Raw genomic sequence first — 13,614 nt, forward strand, 5'->3', positions numbered from 1 at the left:
AATCCCAGAAAAAGGGGTGGATGCAATAGCAATGTAAATGGGATTTTTCTTATTGGGTTAACAGCCTGTCTTACTTTTTGAAAAGCTAATGTATATATCCAACAAAACACTTTGGGTCGCATATGCAAGTTTAATTGCCCATGTCCCACAAAAAATAAATGACAAAATTTTTCGTTATCATTAGACCATCTTTTGGGTTGTTTTCATTGCAATCAACAATTTAGTCATGCCACTATTGTTTCTTCTTCTTTTTTTTTTTGTCACTTGATCCACAAGATCAGTGGATAAAAATATAATAAAAATATTATTATTATTTATTTATTTATAATATTAGAACGATATCGTTTTTTAAAAATTTTCTACCGGATTTTTTTGCCCATAAAGAAGATATGCACGCCCCTTCGTCGTCACATTTTTGGTCATACAAAAAAAATGGCTTTTCTAAATCAATCACACCTAATCTATGGGCTAGCTATGCTCTAATATTTACAGTTGTAAAAGAGAAGTAGAAAATTAGGAGTGGTCAAATTAATGAATAAATAAAACTTAAAAAAGCTCAAACAGTAGAAAGGAGTGACAACAGAGAGGGAAAACGCACATGAAAATGGGCCCTTTCGAGGAGTGTGGGCCAGGATATCCACATGGCCCAAATCCAAACAAGACACTGTTCACTTTAAAAAAAATAGTTTTTAGAAAAGCCCATTAATTTTAAATATAAAGGGGTCGCATGCCTCCTCAAGCCAACTCAATTGTGATTCCCATTAAGGAAATCTCTGCTTCCTTACGAAGAATGCTTGCACATTGATGTATATCTACTTGTTTCTCCATTTTCATTCAAGGAGCTCCTGTTTTACGCGGATTCATTCAGGTATAATGGTTCGTTTGGTGTTGTAGATTTTGGTTTTTGATTCGTTCGTTTATCTGTTTATTCATTCTTTTTTGATTTGTTTGAGCGATAGATGATTTATTGCTTTTTTTACGTCTGTTCTTCGATTTTTTGATGAAATTCTGTTTGATGCATTTGAGTTGATTTTCTGCTGTACATTTCGTGCTTGAATCTTTCAGTACTGCTTCGAATTTCGTTTCCTTTGAATCTGCATGTCAGTTTCTTAATTTGCATTTGAGCTCCGCAGGATGACGTCATCAATGGTGTCTAGTCCTGCGGCGAGCTTCGAAAGATCATCGACCAGAAGGAAGAGGAAGAAGAAAATCGAAAGCCAAGAGATTAGTCTAAATTATCACGGTAATAATGATAATTTGCCTCAAACTTCCTTGGTTCAATGGAGATCCGATGCTCAGCAGCAGGTTTATTCCTCAAAACTGTTCCAAGCCATCCGCCAAGTCCAGCGCGGCGACTCGTCGGCTCCGAAGATGAACCGGGCGGTCCGGGAAGCCGCCGATCGAGTCCTAGCCGCCACAGCCCGGGGGAGGTCCAGGTGGAGCAGAGCCATGCTCACGAACCGGCTCAGGCTGAGGTTTCTCAAGAAGAAGAACATCACCAAGCAACAGCGGAAGGTGGAGATGATGGCCTCCGGGAGCGGCGGGACGCCGAGGAGATCGAAGGTGAGCGTGACCCGGTTGAAATGGAAGAGTATGCAGACTGTTCAGCGCAAGGCACGGGTTCTCGGCGGATTGGTTCCTGGCTGCCGGAAACAGCCATTGCCGGTGGTTCTGGAGGAGGTTACTGACTATATAGCTGCGCTTGAAATGCAAGTGCGAGCTATGAGCGCATTAGCCTCCTTGCTTTCTGGTTCCGGCCCAACTGTTGCTAGTGGCGCGGTTGATGGTCCCGGCTCGAGCCGAACCCCAAGTACCTGATGATGTTTCCCTCTTACTTATTTGTTATTGTTAATTGGTATTATCATTATTTTTAGCAGAATATTGCAATGCAGTATATATTTTTTCCCTTAAAAAACAAAAAAATAAAGGTTTGTGTTATATATATACATATATATTGAACTGGTGGAGCTGAAACAATCGAATCTCGAACCTGATATCTTGTTTTGAGATATTGATGTCGAATGAACTATAAATAATCGACTTATGTGTATCTTTGTCGTTAAAATAATGTTACCGTAGTTAAAACAAATAATGAGAGTTGCTGCTAATTAGGCACGAGGAATCAATGTTTCTTGATGTGGGTCACAAGAATCACACTTGAGCTTAATTTTAACACCATTCGGAAACATCTGGTTAAAATGTGTCGGATCAAGACCCGGCCCGAGATCGAGTTCATTATTCCAAATGTGAATTATACGAGAAAATACGTCAAAAAATATATAGAATATATATAAAAAAGTTAGTAATCTACTTATATATATAAAAACAAATTTTTTCCCTATATTTTAAAAGTTTTCGCCAAAAATAATATGTCATAAAAGTAATGTTTACCAGCATTAATGCTTTTATTTACCGCTTTAAATATTTGAAATAAAAGAAAATAAATACAATATTAAACATAAATTCTTTTCAATTTTGTTTTAAAATTCAAATTTGAATATGATGTAATTTGAAAATATAAACTATATTTAAATATCTGTATTGGTTATATAATTTCATTTAATTTCGTTATAATTTTGAGTTTTGTGTTATTATTATATATTCAATTATCACTACTTTCTAACATATTAAATAAAATATAATTTTTTTATTTAATAACTATATAAATCTTTAAAAATGGGCATTTAGACTTGGTAAATTTTTTACTTTGAAAAATGATTCCTATATTTTTAGTTAGAGGATGATATTTTTACAGTTGGATCTCAAACTCGAGATCTCATTCAAAACCTGATATTTTGACGTCAGATAAGCTACAAATCACATAAAACTTTCTTGTGTTTCTATACAGTTAGGGTCCGTTTTGTATGTGTGATGAGATAAACAAATTATTAGTAATCAAATGGATTATAAAATGAAAGACATGGATAAATAATATTGTGGGATAAAATACACGATGTTTGGTATAATTTTAACATTATAGATTGAAATGTGTATCTCCATTATGTACAATATAAATACCTAACCTAAATATAATAAATAAATAATAATATTAACAAGAAATAAATAAATAGATACTTTTAAAAAATATTAATAATATCGAATATTGATATTGATTTTAATATTAAAAATTCATTTTTTTATTAATTTGTAAAATTTATTTTTTATTGTACTTTTTTTTCTGATTATAATTAATGGTATTATTAATTTAATCAATAAATTAATTCCTATTATTTCTTTCTATTTTTATAATTAATATAATTATATATGTTATTATTAATGAGTGGGTCTCATGTGAGACCGTCTCACGGATCTTAATCTGTGAGACGTGTCAACTCTACCCATATTCACAATAAAAAGTAATACTCTTAGCATAAAAAGTAATACTTTTTCATGGATGACCCAAATAAGAGATCCGTCTCACAAATACGACCCGTGAGACCGTCTCACATAAGTTTTTTTCATTATTAATTAAACTCTTACTATCCATTATTTTTATCAATATGTTTACATTTTTATATTACTATATTTATTATTATTCTTATATATTATATTAGATCTCTTAGTTTTGTTGATAAAAAACAATAATACAACATCTTAGAACAAATTGCTATTTTTCGTGTATTCATAGGTACTCGACCATTCAACCAAAGACAAAGAACAACACACTCCCGATTTCAAGAGCTGGATAAACGTTTGCAAGGTACTTAATCCGTTACCAAATCTAATTAGAATATGTTAAATATTTTATGTGGATTTTTAAATAAATATCTATTTTCTAATATATTTTAGAAAATTTTTTAATAATTAGAGTGATTAAAAAATGATATATATGGATTAATAATATGGTGAGGTAAATAACATGGTGTTTGGTATGATTTTAAAATGATGGATTAATTTTGTAAATTTTATTGTAATGACAAAAATGCCCCAAATTTTAATTAAATATATATTCTTAAAATAATTGGATAGATAAGTAAATATTTATAATTATAATTTACATGTATTAAAATTAATTTAAATATATTTATTAGAAATAAATTTGTAAAATGCATTTACTTTAATAATTAAAATAGCAATAATATTTTGAATGTTAATGTTAAATAAAGTTTTAGTAAAAATTACAATATTATTGTTTTTTCTTAAAATAATTATAAATATTTTTAAAATAATTTGATAGATAATTAAATATTTATAATTAATAATTAAAATAGTAGTAATATTTTGAAAATTAATTTTAATGTTAAATAAAGTTTAGTGATATTATAATATTATTGTTTTTTTAAATAATTATAAATATTTTTAAAATAATTAAATATTTATAATTATTATTTATATTTATTAAAATTAATTTAAATATATTTATTAGAAATATATTTGAAAATATTACGGTAATCATTAAACACAATAAATTAGAATTTAATAAATATTTATTTCCATAAAAATTTGTTATCGAAATTCAAATATCAATATATCTTCGAACGTGGAGATTAATATAACCTAAAAACTAAAGGCCTAGCATTTCATCCTCAAAACATCCTAACGAGGGAATGAATCTTTTTTTAAAAAAAATCATGTCAATCGTATTTTATCTTTGCTTTTGAAAAATATGGTATTTGTCAAAAAAAAAGAAAAAATGGTATATTAATATTATTAAAATACATTGTTAACTTAGAAGATCTTTCAAATTTTCGGTGAGATATTAATATTAATATACATTGTCCTTACTGAATCTTTTATGAGACGGTCTTATAAATCTTTATTCATGATATAGATCAATCATACTCATATTTATAATAAAAAGTAATACTTTTGACATAAACAGCAATATTTTTTCATAGGTGACTCAAATAGAAGATTCATGTCACAAAATTAATATATAAAATCGTCTCGCAATAATTTTTGCGTCATTATATATATGATTTTTGAAAGGTCACAATACATTGTTTATGTTTATTCGAATTAAGGCCACAATTAGACATACAAATTGCAACTCATGGAGCCACGAAAACGATGCATGAATATAAGAATGCACCAAGTGTCGGCGAGGCATGTGCGCTAAAATGGAATAATTCCAAGTTCTAGAAAGCAAAATAGTTGAGAATATGGACCTAATTTACCCATTTTGTCGAGAAATGATTAAACTCCCCATGGATTAAAGTTAAACATCAACGAGCTATACAAAAATTTACAAAAGGGAGCATCCGATTTCCACGTAGAGTTCGGTGACCAGGAAAGCCGAAAACTCCGTATTATAAGGTAATATTATGTCAAAAATTCTAAAAATATAAACGAAAACTTAATGTTATAAATAAAATATTCGATTTTTTTTATAAATTATTAAATATAATAAAAGTAATTGTAGGTTTTCCGAACATAGCCAGTTCTGTTAGAAAACCCTTGATCGAATCGGGTCGATTTTCGGGCTATGGAATTTAGGTCGCAGTCCGTCCCCTCTACTTGTTGAGTGGAGGCAAGGGATGGAAAATGACTTGGATATCATCACTATATTTTGTCCTCATTATTATTATTATACACACACACGCACACACGCACACATACATATATATATATCATCACTATATTTTGTCCTCATTATTATTATTATAAACACACACACACACACATACATATATATATATATATATATAATGAGGACAAAATGCAAGTCTTTGGTGAAAGAAAGAGAGAGAGATGACGCACAAAAACATTAATTTGCATTCAATTGATCACTAAAACCCATTTTTATTTCAAGCTTTTCACGACTTGCTTTTATAGTAAACTGCATTTCAATAACACACATTCGATTCAAACAAGATTTCAAATGATATTCGTTTTGAACACATTTAGTGAGATGTATTCAATATAGAGAATTGATAATTTTAAATGACTTTTTAAAAATTATAGATTTTCGTGGATTTAATAAATTTTTATTGATTTTTATAGAATTTTAAAGATTTGTAAACAGAATTCTATCGATTTTTGTGGACTTTTGGCAAGATTTTTGTAGACATTTGTAAAAAATTTAATTAATGATGTGAATTTTGTACTTTCATGAACATATATTATATATATATATATATATATATATATATATATATATATTCTTTGAACTAATAATTATTTGACATAAATAAAATCTTCATTTTAAAATAATTTTGTTACTGTAAATAAATTTTTCTTATTTAAAAAATAAATATATTTAATTTATGAAAATGAATCACAATTCAGTTTATAAAAAACAAAATTTAAATCCTCCGAGTAGTCAATTCAACATGCATAATTAATTAATCAATAAATTTTTAATTGATAAATAACTAATCAAAACAATATGAAATTTAATAAATTTTAGATTATTGTTATGAAAAAATCTAAGGTTCATTTGTTGTAAATATGATCAACGTTGCTCCATATTTGATTTACTATAGTATCCCTCCCTGCATCTGTATTTGCTTGTTGTTGTTTTTGAGTGTCAAATATTTGATCAAAGTTGTTATCTTCGTAAATTTGTTCTGATGAAGGTTGTGGAACTCTATTCTCTGGTTCAACTGGAAATTCATCAAATCGACATTCCTTCCGAAGAAAATTGTGCAATCCGGCACGTGCCAATACAAGCTCCGTCTGCGTTGTATATGGAAATGGAGGAGCTGTTTTGAATATTTTGAAACGCGATTTAAATATATCAAATATCCTCTCAGTGACTTCCTCAAAGAGGCATGACGAAGATTGAAAAATTCTTTTGCATCTCCAGGATGACAATCTTGGCCAGTGAATTCTCGGAGATGATAACGAACACATCTAAAAGGTGCCAAGAATTGACACCGATTTGCATATTTACAATCCACTAATTTTTTTTACCTATCGAACCATATTTGTAGAATCAAGTAACAAATGGATAACACATATAATCTTTGAAATTAATTTTTTAAAAATAAGTAGCATATAAAACAAAAAACATGCCTTCTGGCACTTTAAGCATGTTATTTCTTGATACATCTGTCAATATGTTTGAATCATGAGCATATCCCTCCCACCCACTGAGCACATAAATAAATTCTAAATCAAAGTTACAAGCTGCTAAAACATTTTGAGAAATTATCCCATGACGATTACGATAACTGTTAGTATCATACCCAAACACTGTTGTTGGAATATGAGTGCCATCAATAGCCCAAATGCAATCCTACAATCAGAAAAACATAATAAAAATTGTGGTACTTATAAAAATAACAACTAAAAAAAATTTAATCACTTACTTTAAAATAAAAATAAAATCTTGTACTCTCTCTTATTTTTTCTGGAACCACATATCCAGGTTTGACCATCATATCTACTGCAATGATATTCAATGCTCTCAACACCTTGTTGAAGTTTTGGCTAATATTGTATTGTGATCAATCAAATTTTTTACGAATCAATCAATATCGAGTATTTTGATCGACAACAAGTAAAATCCAAATAATCAGAAACTATTCATCTTCAACTCATAAATTCGGAAATAAAGGCATAAAAAGAATGCCACAGAGATCATAGATGAATACAATCATCACCATTAAACACTAAAAAGCATGTAAATTTCACAAAGAAATCACTTAAAAAAAAAAATTTAAAAACAATAAATGCAAAGAACCTTCTCAATACGCTTGTCGCTACGGTAGCGCATCATGTACTGCCAACCCGCCATCGACCCGATCCCGGACATGATCCCCATAAACATTCCCGATGGTTGATTTTAACCTCTGGAGTTGATCATATTTGTAAATAAAAGTGGGATTCGAGGTGTGTGGTTGTGTCGAGTTTCATCGAGATAGGGATGCACATCCATCTGTTACGATCAAAAGAATGTGTGGATTGTGAAGATATCTGCAAAATTCCATTTGAAATTCTCGAGATTACTTCTTGTCCAATTCTTCACCCAGAATATCCTCACAAACTACAAAAAAAGTTAGGGGTTAGCGACGATGTATTCAAAACTGTCGCTAATTTCACGAATCTTTATCTGTGAGACGGGTCAACCCTACCGATATTCACAATAAAAAGTAATACTCTTGGCATAAAAAGTAATACTTTTCATGGATGATTACAAAATACGACTCGTGAGACCGTCTCACACAAGTTTTTGTCAGTAGATTTTTTTTTGTAGGGACAGTTGTTAATTATTCAATTTCATAAACCAGGTCAAGGGGCATGATCGATGACTTTATTAAGCAAACAATTTACTTTTTTTTTTCCTGTACAAAAAATTGAATTAGGATAATGAAATTTGTAATTATTACAAAATAGACAATTCAATTTTTTCTTTTATTAACTGCGTGCATTTTAAAATGTTACTCACACACCCTACCTATATTAATTAGTCTAGAGCAATTAATTTTAGTTATTAAGCAATAATTTAAATACTAGCAAAAGTTAATTTGGGAGATGCGATAAACATGCAAAATCACTTTTAAATCATCACAATATAGGAGTACTTATTAGTTAATTATCTTTGTTTAATTTAATTATAAATAATTAAATTTATTTGATTCATATTATTTTATAATTTTAATCACATGAAATTAATGAATATCAATTTACAAAATGTTGAGTACAATAATTGTTCATACTAGTTAGAGCAATCGAAATATGTTTATTGAGCTACCGTATAATTTTTTTTTGATCTATTGGGTGGGGGCACCAATTACAATGAATCTATTTTATTATCACTCTCCGGCATAAGCTCGGTCCTAGTTTGTCTTCATGCATAATCTCCTTCAATCTTGTCGGAGGATCCTCGATAATGCTCCAGCCTCTGTCATGTTCAAGGGATGTCGATGCCAAGAAATCTGCTGCTCTATTCTCCTCTCTATAGATATGATGTACTTTGACTTCCCATTCTTTAGCAAGTAGATTCTTGCATCTTGATACTAAGTTTAAAAGATTTGATTTGAACATGGATCACCACCTATAGTTCATAGTAAAACGACAATTGCCCGATCCTACAATTGATATAAGAACCAATGTCATGAGTTCGATTCTCATTGATTGCAAGTAGAGTAATTATTGAGAGAAATATTGTTAGGTGTAATAATTGTTCCTGTTGGTTAGAAAAATTGAAATGTGATGCTTAAGCTGCAATACAATTTAAAATATTTGAGTGAACTGCTACCACCAAATATATCTTTTGAAAAAGGAAAAGCTCTTGGTTCTATACAAAATGTATATTATGATATAAAATTAGCTATCCAAATATCTAATAAGAGCTTAAAAATATAACAAAAAAATTAAATATCGAATTTAAATATAATTTTATAAGTGATTCTTTGACATTATAATGATAATTTTTGTTAATTGATATAATTTTAGTTGATAATCGTTTGTCATTATATGTACTCAATTTAAGTAAATTGTCATTTGTGCAATAGTAAAATCTATTTTTATGTTAATTTATTTTTATAGTTTTCCCTTACGATTGATAATCATATGAAAACAATATACTTGTTTTAAAGAGAATTAATATATTTCTGATTTGAGAGAGTTGTCGTGATGTCGAAATCATGTAATAAACTGATTGAAAAATATGTCATTTGAATATGTGAATATATCTGACTTGTGGTCATGATACTTTTATCTCTTGTTTTTTTTAGGTTGATAAATACTCAGAAACATGATGATATTCAAATATCTTTGAATATTATTTAAATCTTGTAACCATTTTTCACCAGTTAATCACCCACATGCACTTTCATATTATACATATATGACTTTGGGTGCATAAGTCTAGGCATAACATGTTGCTAGAGTAATGGGGGCTAGTATAATCATAATTTTTATTTATAAAAAAGGGTCCAAACAGCTTTCCACCAATACTGCAAGAATTGGCCTTCTTTAATTGGTGATAACACTAAACTTTGTAGTTCAAGAACGATTTTACAAAATTATATTTACGAGATTGGTTGATCAAGTTCATACTCACAGTAAAAAAATAATATTTTTGACATAAAAAAAACACATTTTCACTGAAACCAGCATATATTACACAATATGTTTTTGATATAAAAAATATTTTTCACTCAACTCACTATATATTACACAATATAATTTTGATATAAAAAATAATATTTTTCACTCAAATCAGCATAAATTACATGATATTTCTTCATATTATAACTAACAAAAATGATATTATTTAAGTGAAAAATAATCTTTTAGACATAAAAAATAATAATTTTCATACTAATACTTTCACAGTAATATAATATAGTAAATACGTGAAATAGAATTTTTATCAATCGTGTCGAAATATGGTAACAAAATCACCATATCACCTTAATCTTAAAACAAAAAAATATGAAGTACCATAATTTTAAAAATCCAAGAATTATTAAGTAAATACTGTGACAGAAACAGATTTTCAAAATGGGATGACAGTTGACATATTTCAAATCAACACAAAAATATAAAAATTTACATAATCACTTATTCAAAGGCAAATGATAAATTCTAGTATATAATCTGTCAATGGCTCATAGTCTCTCTCTCAAGGAGATGCAAGCTCGAGAAGATATTTTGGTTCGAGACTCAATTGTAACAATGTCTTTCACAATTAAAGAAATTTTAAAAAAACTTTAACGTTGGATCATGGAACCCATCGACGGTCCATATACGAAGCACAGGCACATTGGGACCGATCCTTAAATGGGCTGTCCCAGGGCTATTAATGGGCTGGGCCATGTCCATATAATTTGGGCCGTAGACAGATCCACTGTGTGGTGTCAGTGCGTCGGTGGAGATATGAGTTTACCAAGAAAATAGGACACAAGGGCAGTTCAAAGTCTCTAGTTTCAGCTCCCCACGATTCTTCACGTAATCACCTGTCACTCTCTATCTTAAACCTCATTTCTTTGTTTCTTTTTGTATAAAAATGATTGATAATTGATAGATTCGATGAGTTGTACTAATTATACAATAATATTTGTATTCCATGGAATAAATTAACATTAAAATCACCACTTCCCTCGTTCTTCTGGGAGGCCCGAAACCTCGCGCGCTTATCCCAAGTTCTCTCTCTCCTCCGCTGTGTATGTAGTCAATGCTGCAACTTAAAAGACGAGGGGAGGGTAAAAGATTGGATCTTGGATATCCCATTTCAAGTTTTAATTTTTATGTTTTTTAGTGGAATCTGATGTTTCTTGCGTTATTGGATCTGGGATTCTTGCTCTTTAAGTAAAGGTATTTACTTTTTTTTGTGAGTTGGAGCTTATTTGTTTACGCAAGTAATTGTGTATTTTGTTGCTGTTGATGCATTTTTTTTTGTCCATTTTGGTGGGTTCATGGTTACCCTTATCGTTTATTTTGATGTTGTGGTGCTGTAATACATGTTTGACTGCCATTTGCTTTCCTTTTCTGTATCAATTATCGAGTGTAAAGGTTCTCTTCTATCTTTTTTGCGCCAAATGCACTGCTCGGTCTGGTGTTTGTAGTATTCTTTTTTTTTTTCCTGTGATTAACTATTCATGGTGTGTTCTTGAAGTTTTACTTGTCATTTTCCTCTTTGTTTGACTTTTTTCGTCTAATGCACGCAGGATTTTGTTGGAAAGTTAATGGGGCAGTTTGAAGAAATGACTTCGGATTACTTTTTGATCCTGTGCTTGAACCTGTGTATTCTATGTAATTTTGGCTAAATGGTTACTTGGTTAAATTTGAATTTGTATTTGCTCGAATCGGATGAATAAAAGTCGTAAAATGGAACTTACTTCTGTAGGAGAGGGAGACATTGTGATTGATATTGAGACCTGTGTAAATTCAAGCAAAGAAGTAATGAGTCTTGAAATTTTGGATGGCCAACTTGAAAATGTGGTATCTTTCACAGTTTGTGGTATGCCGATGGTTGTAGATGAATTGGTGAATGGTGAAATTTCGGTGAGCCTGCCTATAAATGTGAAAAATGTCAGTGAGATTTCTTCAGATTTGGGCAAGAGTGCGAAGAAAGATAGTCGTAAGTCAACGAGTGCTAAAAAGCCTCCTAAACCTCCACGTCCACCGAGATCGTTGCTTGATGCAGCTGACCAGAAACTTATTACAGAGATGGCGGAACTTGCAATGATAAAACGTGCTAGGATGGAACGAATGAAGGTGTTGAAGAAAATGAAAGCGGCAAAAGCTTCATCATCGGCATCTGCATCTGCATCATCGAGTGGCAATTTGGTTGCTTTATTGTTCACCGTTTTGTTTTGTATTGTCGTCATTTTTAAAGGTAACATTTATCTTATTTCAAGCTATTATTTTCATTATTGATTACTGAATTTGATTCCTCTGTAACAATATTGTTATAATCAATATCACTTTCTTGGTCGGGGCTCATGCTGTGACTCGTTGAAAAGGGTATTATTTTTACAATTAGCTTAAAACAATCAAATTTATATGCGTTTTTCATCTCATTGCTAAACATAACTAAAGATTAGTACACATATAACTTGATGCACGAGTGAGATGAAAAAGAAGCAATCTTGCTAGATTTTACCATCACAATTGTGGCTATGGGAATACTTGATTCTCTATTGTATTTCATTAGGATGCCATTTATGCCATTCTTCAGGAATGCACCCGAAGAGCAACACCACCATTCACATCCATGGATCTTCTGAATCAAATAGTGAAATAAGTGGAAATAATATCGTGGTTCAAGTTCAAAATCGGCAGAATCTATTCACGAGTAACGCACCCTTGTTAAGCTCTGGATCTCCCTTGTATGTCATCTTTCTAATTTCACTGACTTAATTTTTATATTAATGGGTGACCAACTCTTGGCCTGCGTGATTGAGCTTCCATTTTCTTGGTTTTGCAGAACTGGTGCCTGGTTCAGATTGCAAGGATGAGGGAAAAGAGTTTCTTGATAAGTGAACTCTGTCTAAAAATTTCTCTCTGAACCGAAAACTAGTACAGTGGTAATAAATACTGAAGGGTCGAATAAATTATTGTCCAATCTCTGCTGCGTTTTGCCACTATTATTCCAAAATTGTATTTGAAGTTGCAGATGGGAAGAAGCTTCTGTCCCTTTTCTTTCTTGATGTTCTTTTGTCCAAGTTTGCTCCTCGTATGTCGTCATTTTGATTGAGAGTACATTTTATTAGGTTGAGTTGCCTTGTTTGAGCTTCTTGAATTGATAATATTCTTGAGTGATTTGTGTTCTTGTGTTTATTTTGAAATACTTTTTAGTGGTGTTATTTGATATGCCAGAATTCAGTTCAATAAAAAGCTTGGTCTAACAACATCAAAACCCTTTAAGTTTGAAAAATTAGAACAGTGAAAGGTTTGGTGAAAAGTCATAAACTGAGTTTAATATTGAGAAACTGGAATGTCATAATCTGAAAGGAACTTTATTAGTGCGTTTCTAGCTCTTTATTATGGCTGGTTAAAAACTCAGAATTATTATACGTACATTCTAAAGGCTTCACTATATGTCCGAATACATCACCATCTTTGCGTAAAAAAACAAATTATATGCTACTCAATTTCAAGTATGACTTAGCTACCTCACCATCAGGTCCATTGGGGTAGAATCCACGGTGCTCAGTCTCGTTCTCACTTCCACAGTTCCACACACAATCCCAAGTATTTCCTCGTGTGTCCGGTCAA

General features: G+C 30.7%; 2 protein-coding genes across 4 annotated transcripts; both read left to right on the plus strand.

Moving 5' to 3' along the window:
• Positions 1–731: 731 nt before the first annotated feature.
• Positions 732–1,950, plus strand: LOC142550885 (transcription factor bHLH148-like). Of its 2 annotated transcripts, none has more exons than XM_075659929.1 (2): positions 732–868; positions 1,134–1,946. In XM_075659929.1, the coding sequence occupies exon 2, from the start codon at positions 1,135–1,137 to the stop codon at positions 1,816–1,818; it is 684 nt and encodes a 227-aa protein (XP_075516044.1). In that variant the 5' UTR covers positions 732–868; position 1,134; the 3' UTR covers positions 1,819–1,946. The 2 variants fall into 2 exon arrangements, with proteins under 2 accessions (XP_075516044.1, XP_075516045.1); XM_075659930.1 differs by having other exon boundaries at positions 737–868; positions 1,106–1,950.
• An 8,854-nt stretch (positions 1,951–10,804) lies between these two features.
• On the plus strand, positions 10,805–13,166 carry LOC142551340 (uncharacterized). Of its 2 annotated transcripts, none has more exons than XM_075660528.1 (4): positions 10,805–11,208; positions 11,562–12,232; positions 12,551–12,725; positions 12,824–13,166. In XM_075660528.1, the coding sequence occupies exons 2-4, from the start codon at positions 11,704–11,706 to the stop codon at positions 12,852–12,854; spliced, it is 735 nt and encodes a 244-aa protein (XP_075516643.1). In that variant the 5' UTR covers positions 10,805–11,208; positions 11,562–11,703; the 3' UTR covers positions 12,855–13,166. The 2 variants fall into 2 exon arrangements, with proteins under 2 accessions (XP_075516643.1, XP_075516644.1); XM_075660529.1 differs by having other exon boundaries at positions 12,575–12,725.
• Positions 13,167–13,614: the final 448 nt, after the last annotated feature.

The sequence above is a fragment of the Primulina tabacum genome, chromosome 7, assembly GCF_025594145.1.
Source record: "Primulina tabacum isolate GXHZ01 chromosome 7, ASM2559414v2, whole genome shotgun sequence".
Lineage (NCBI taxonomy): Eukaryota > Viridiplantae > Streptophyta > Magnoliopsida > Lamiales > Gesneriaceae > Primulina > Primulina tabacum.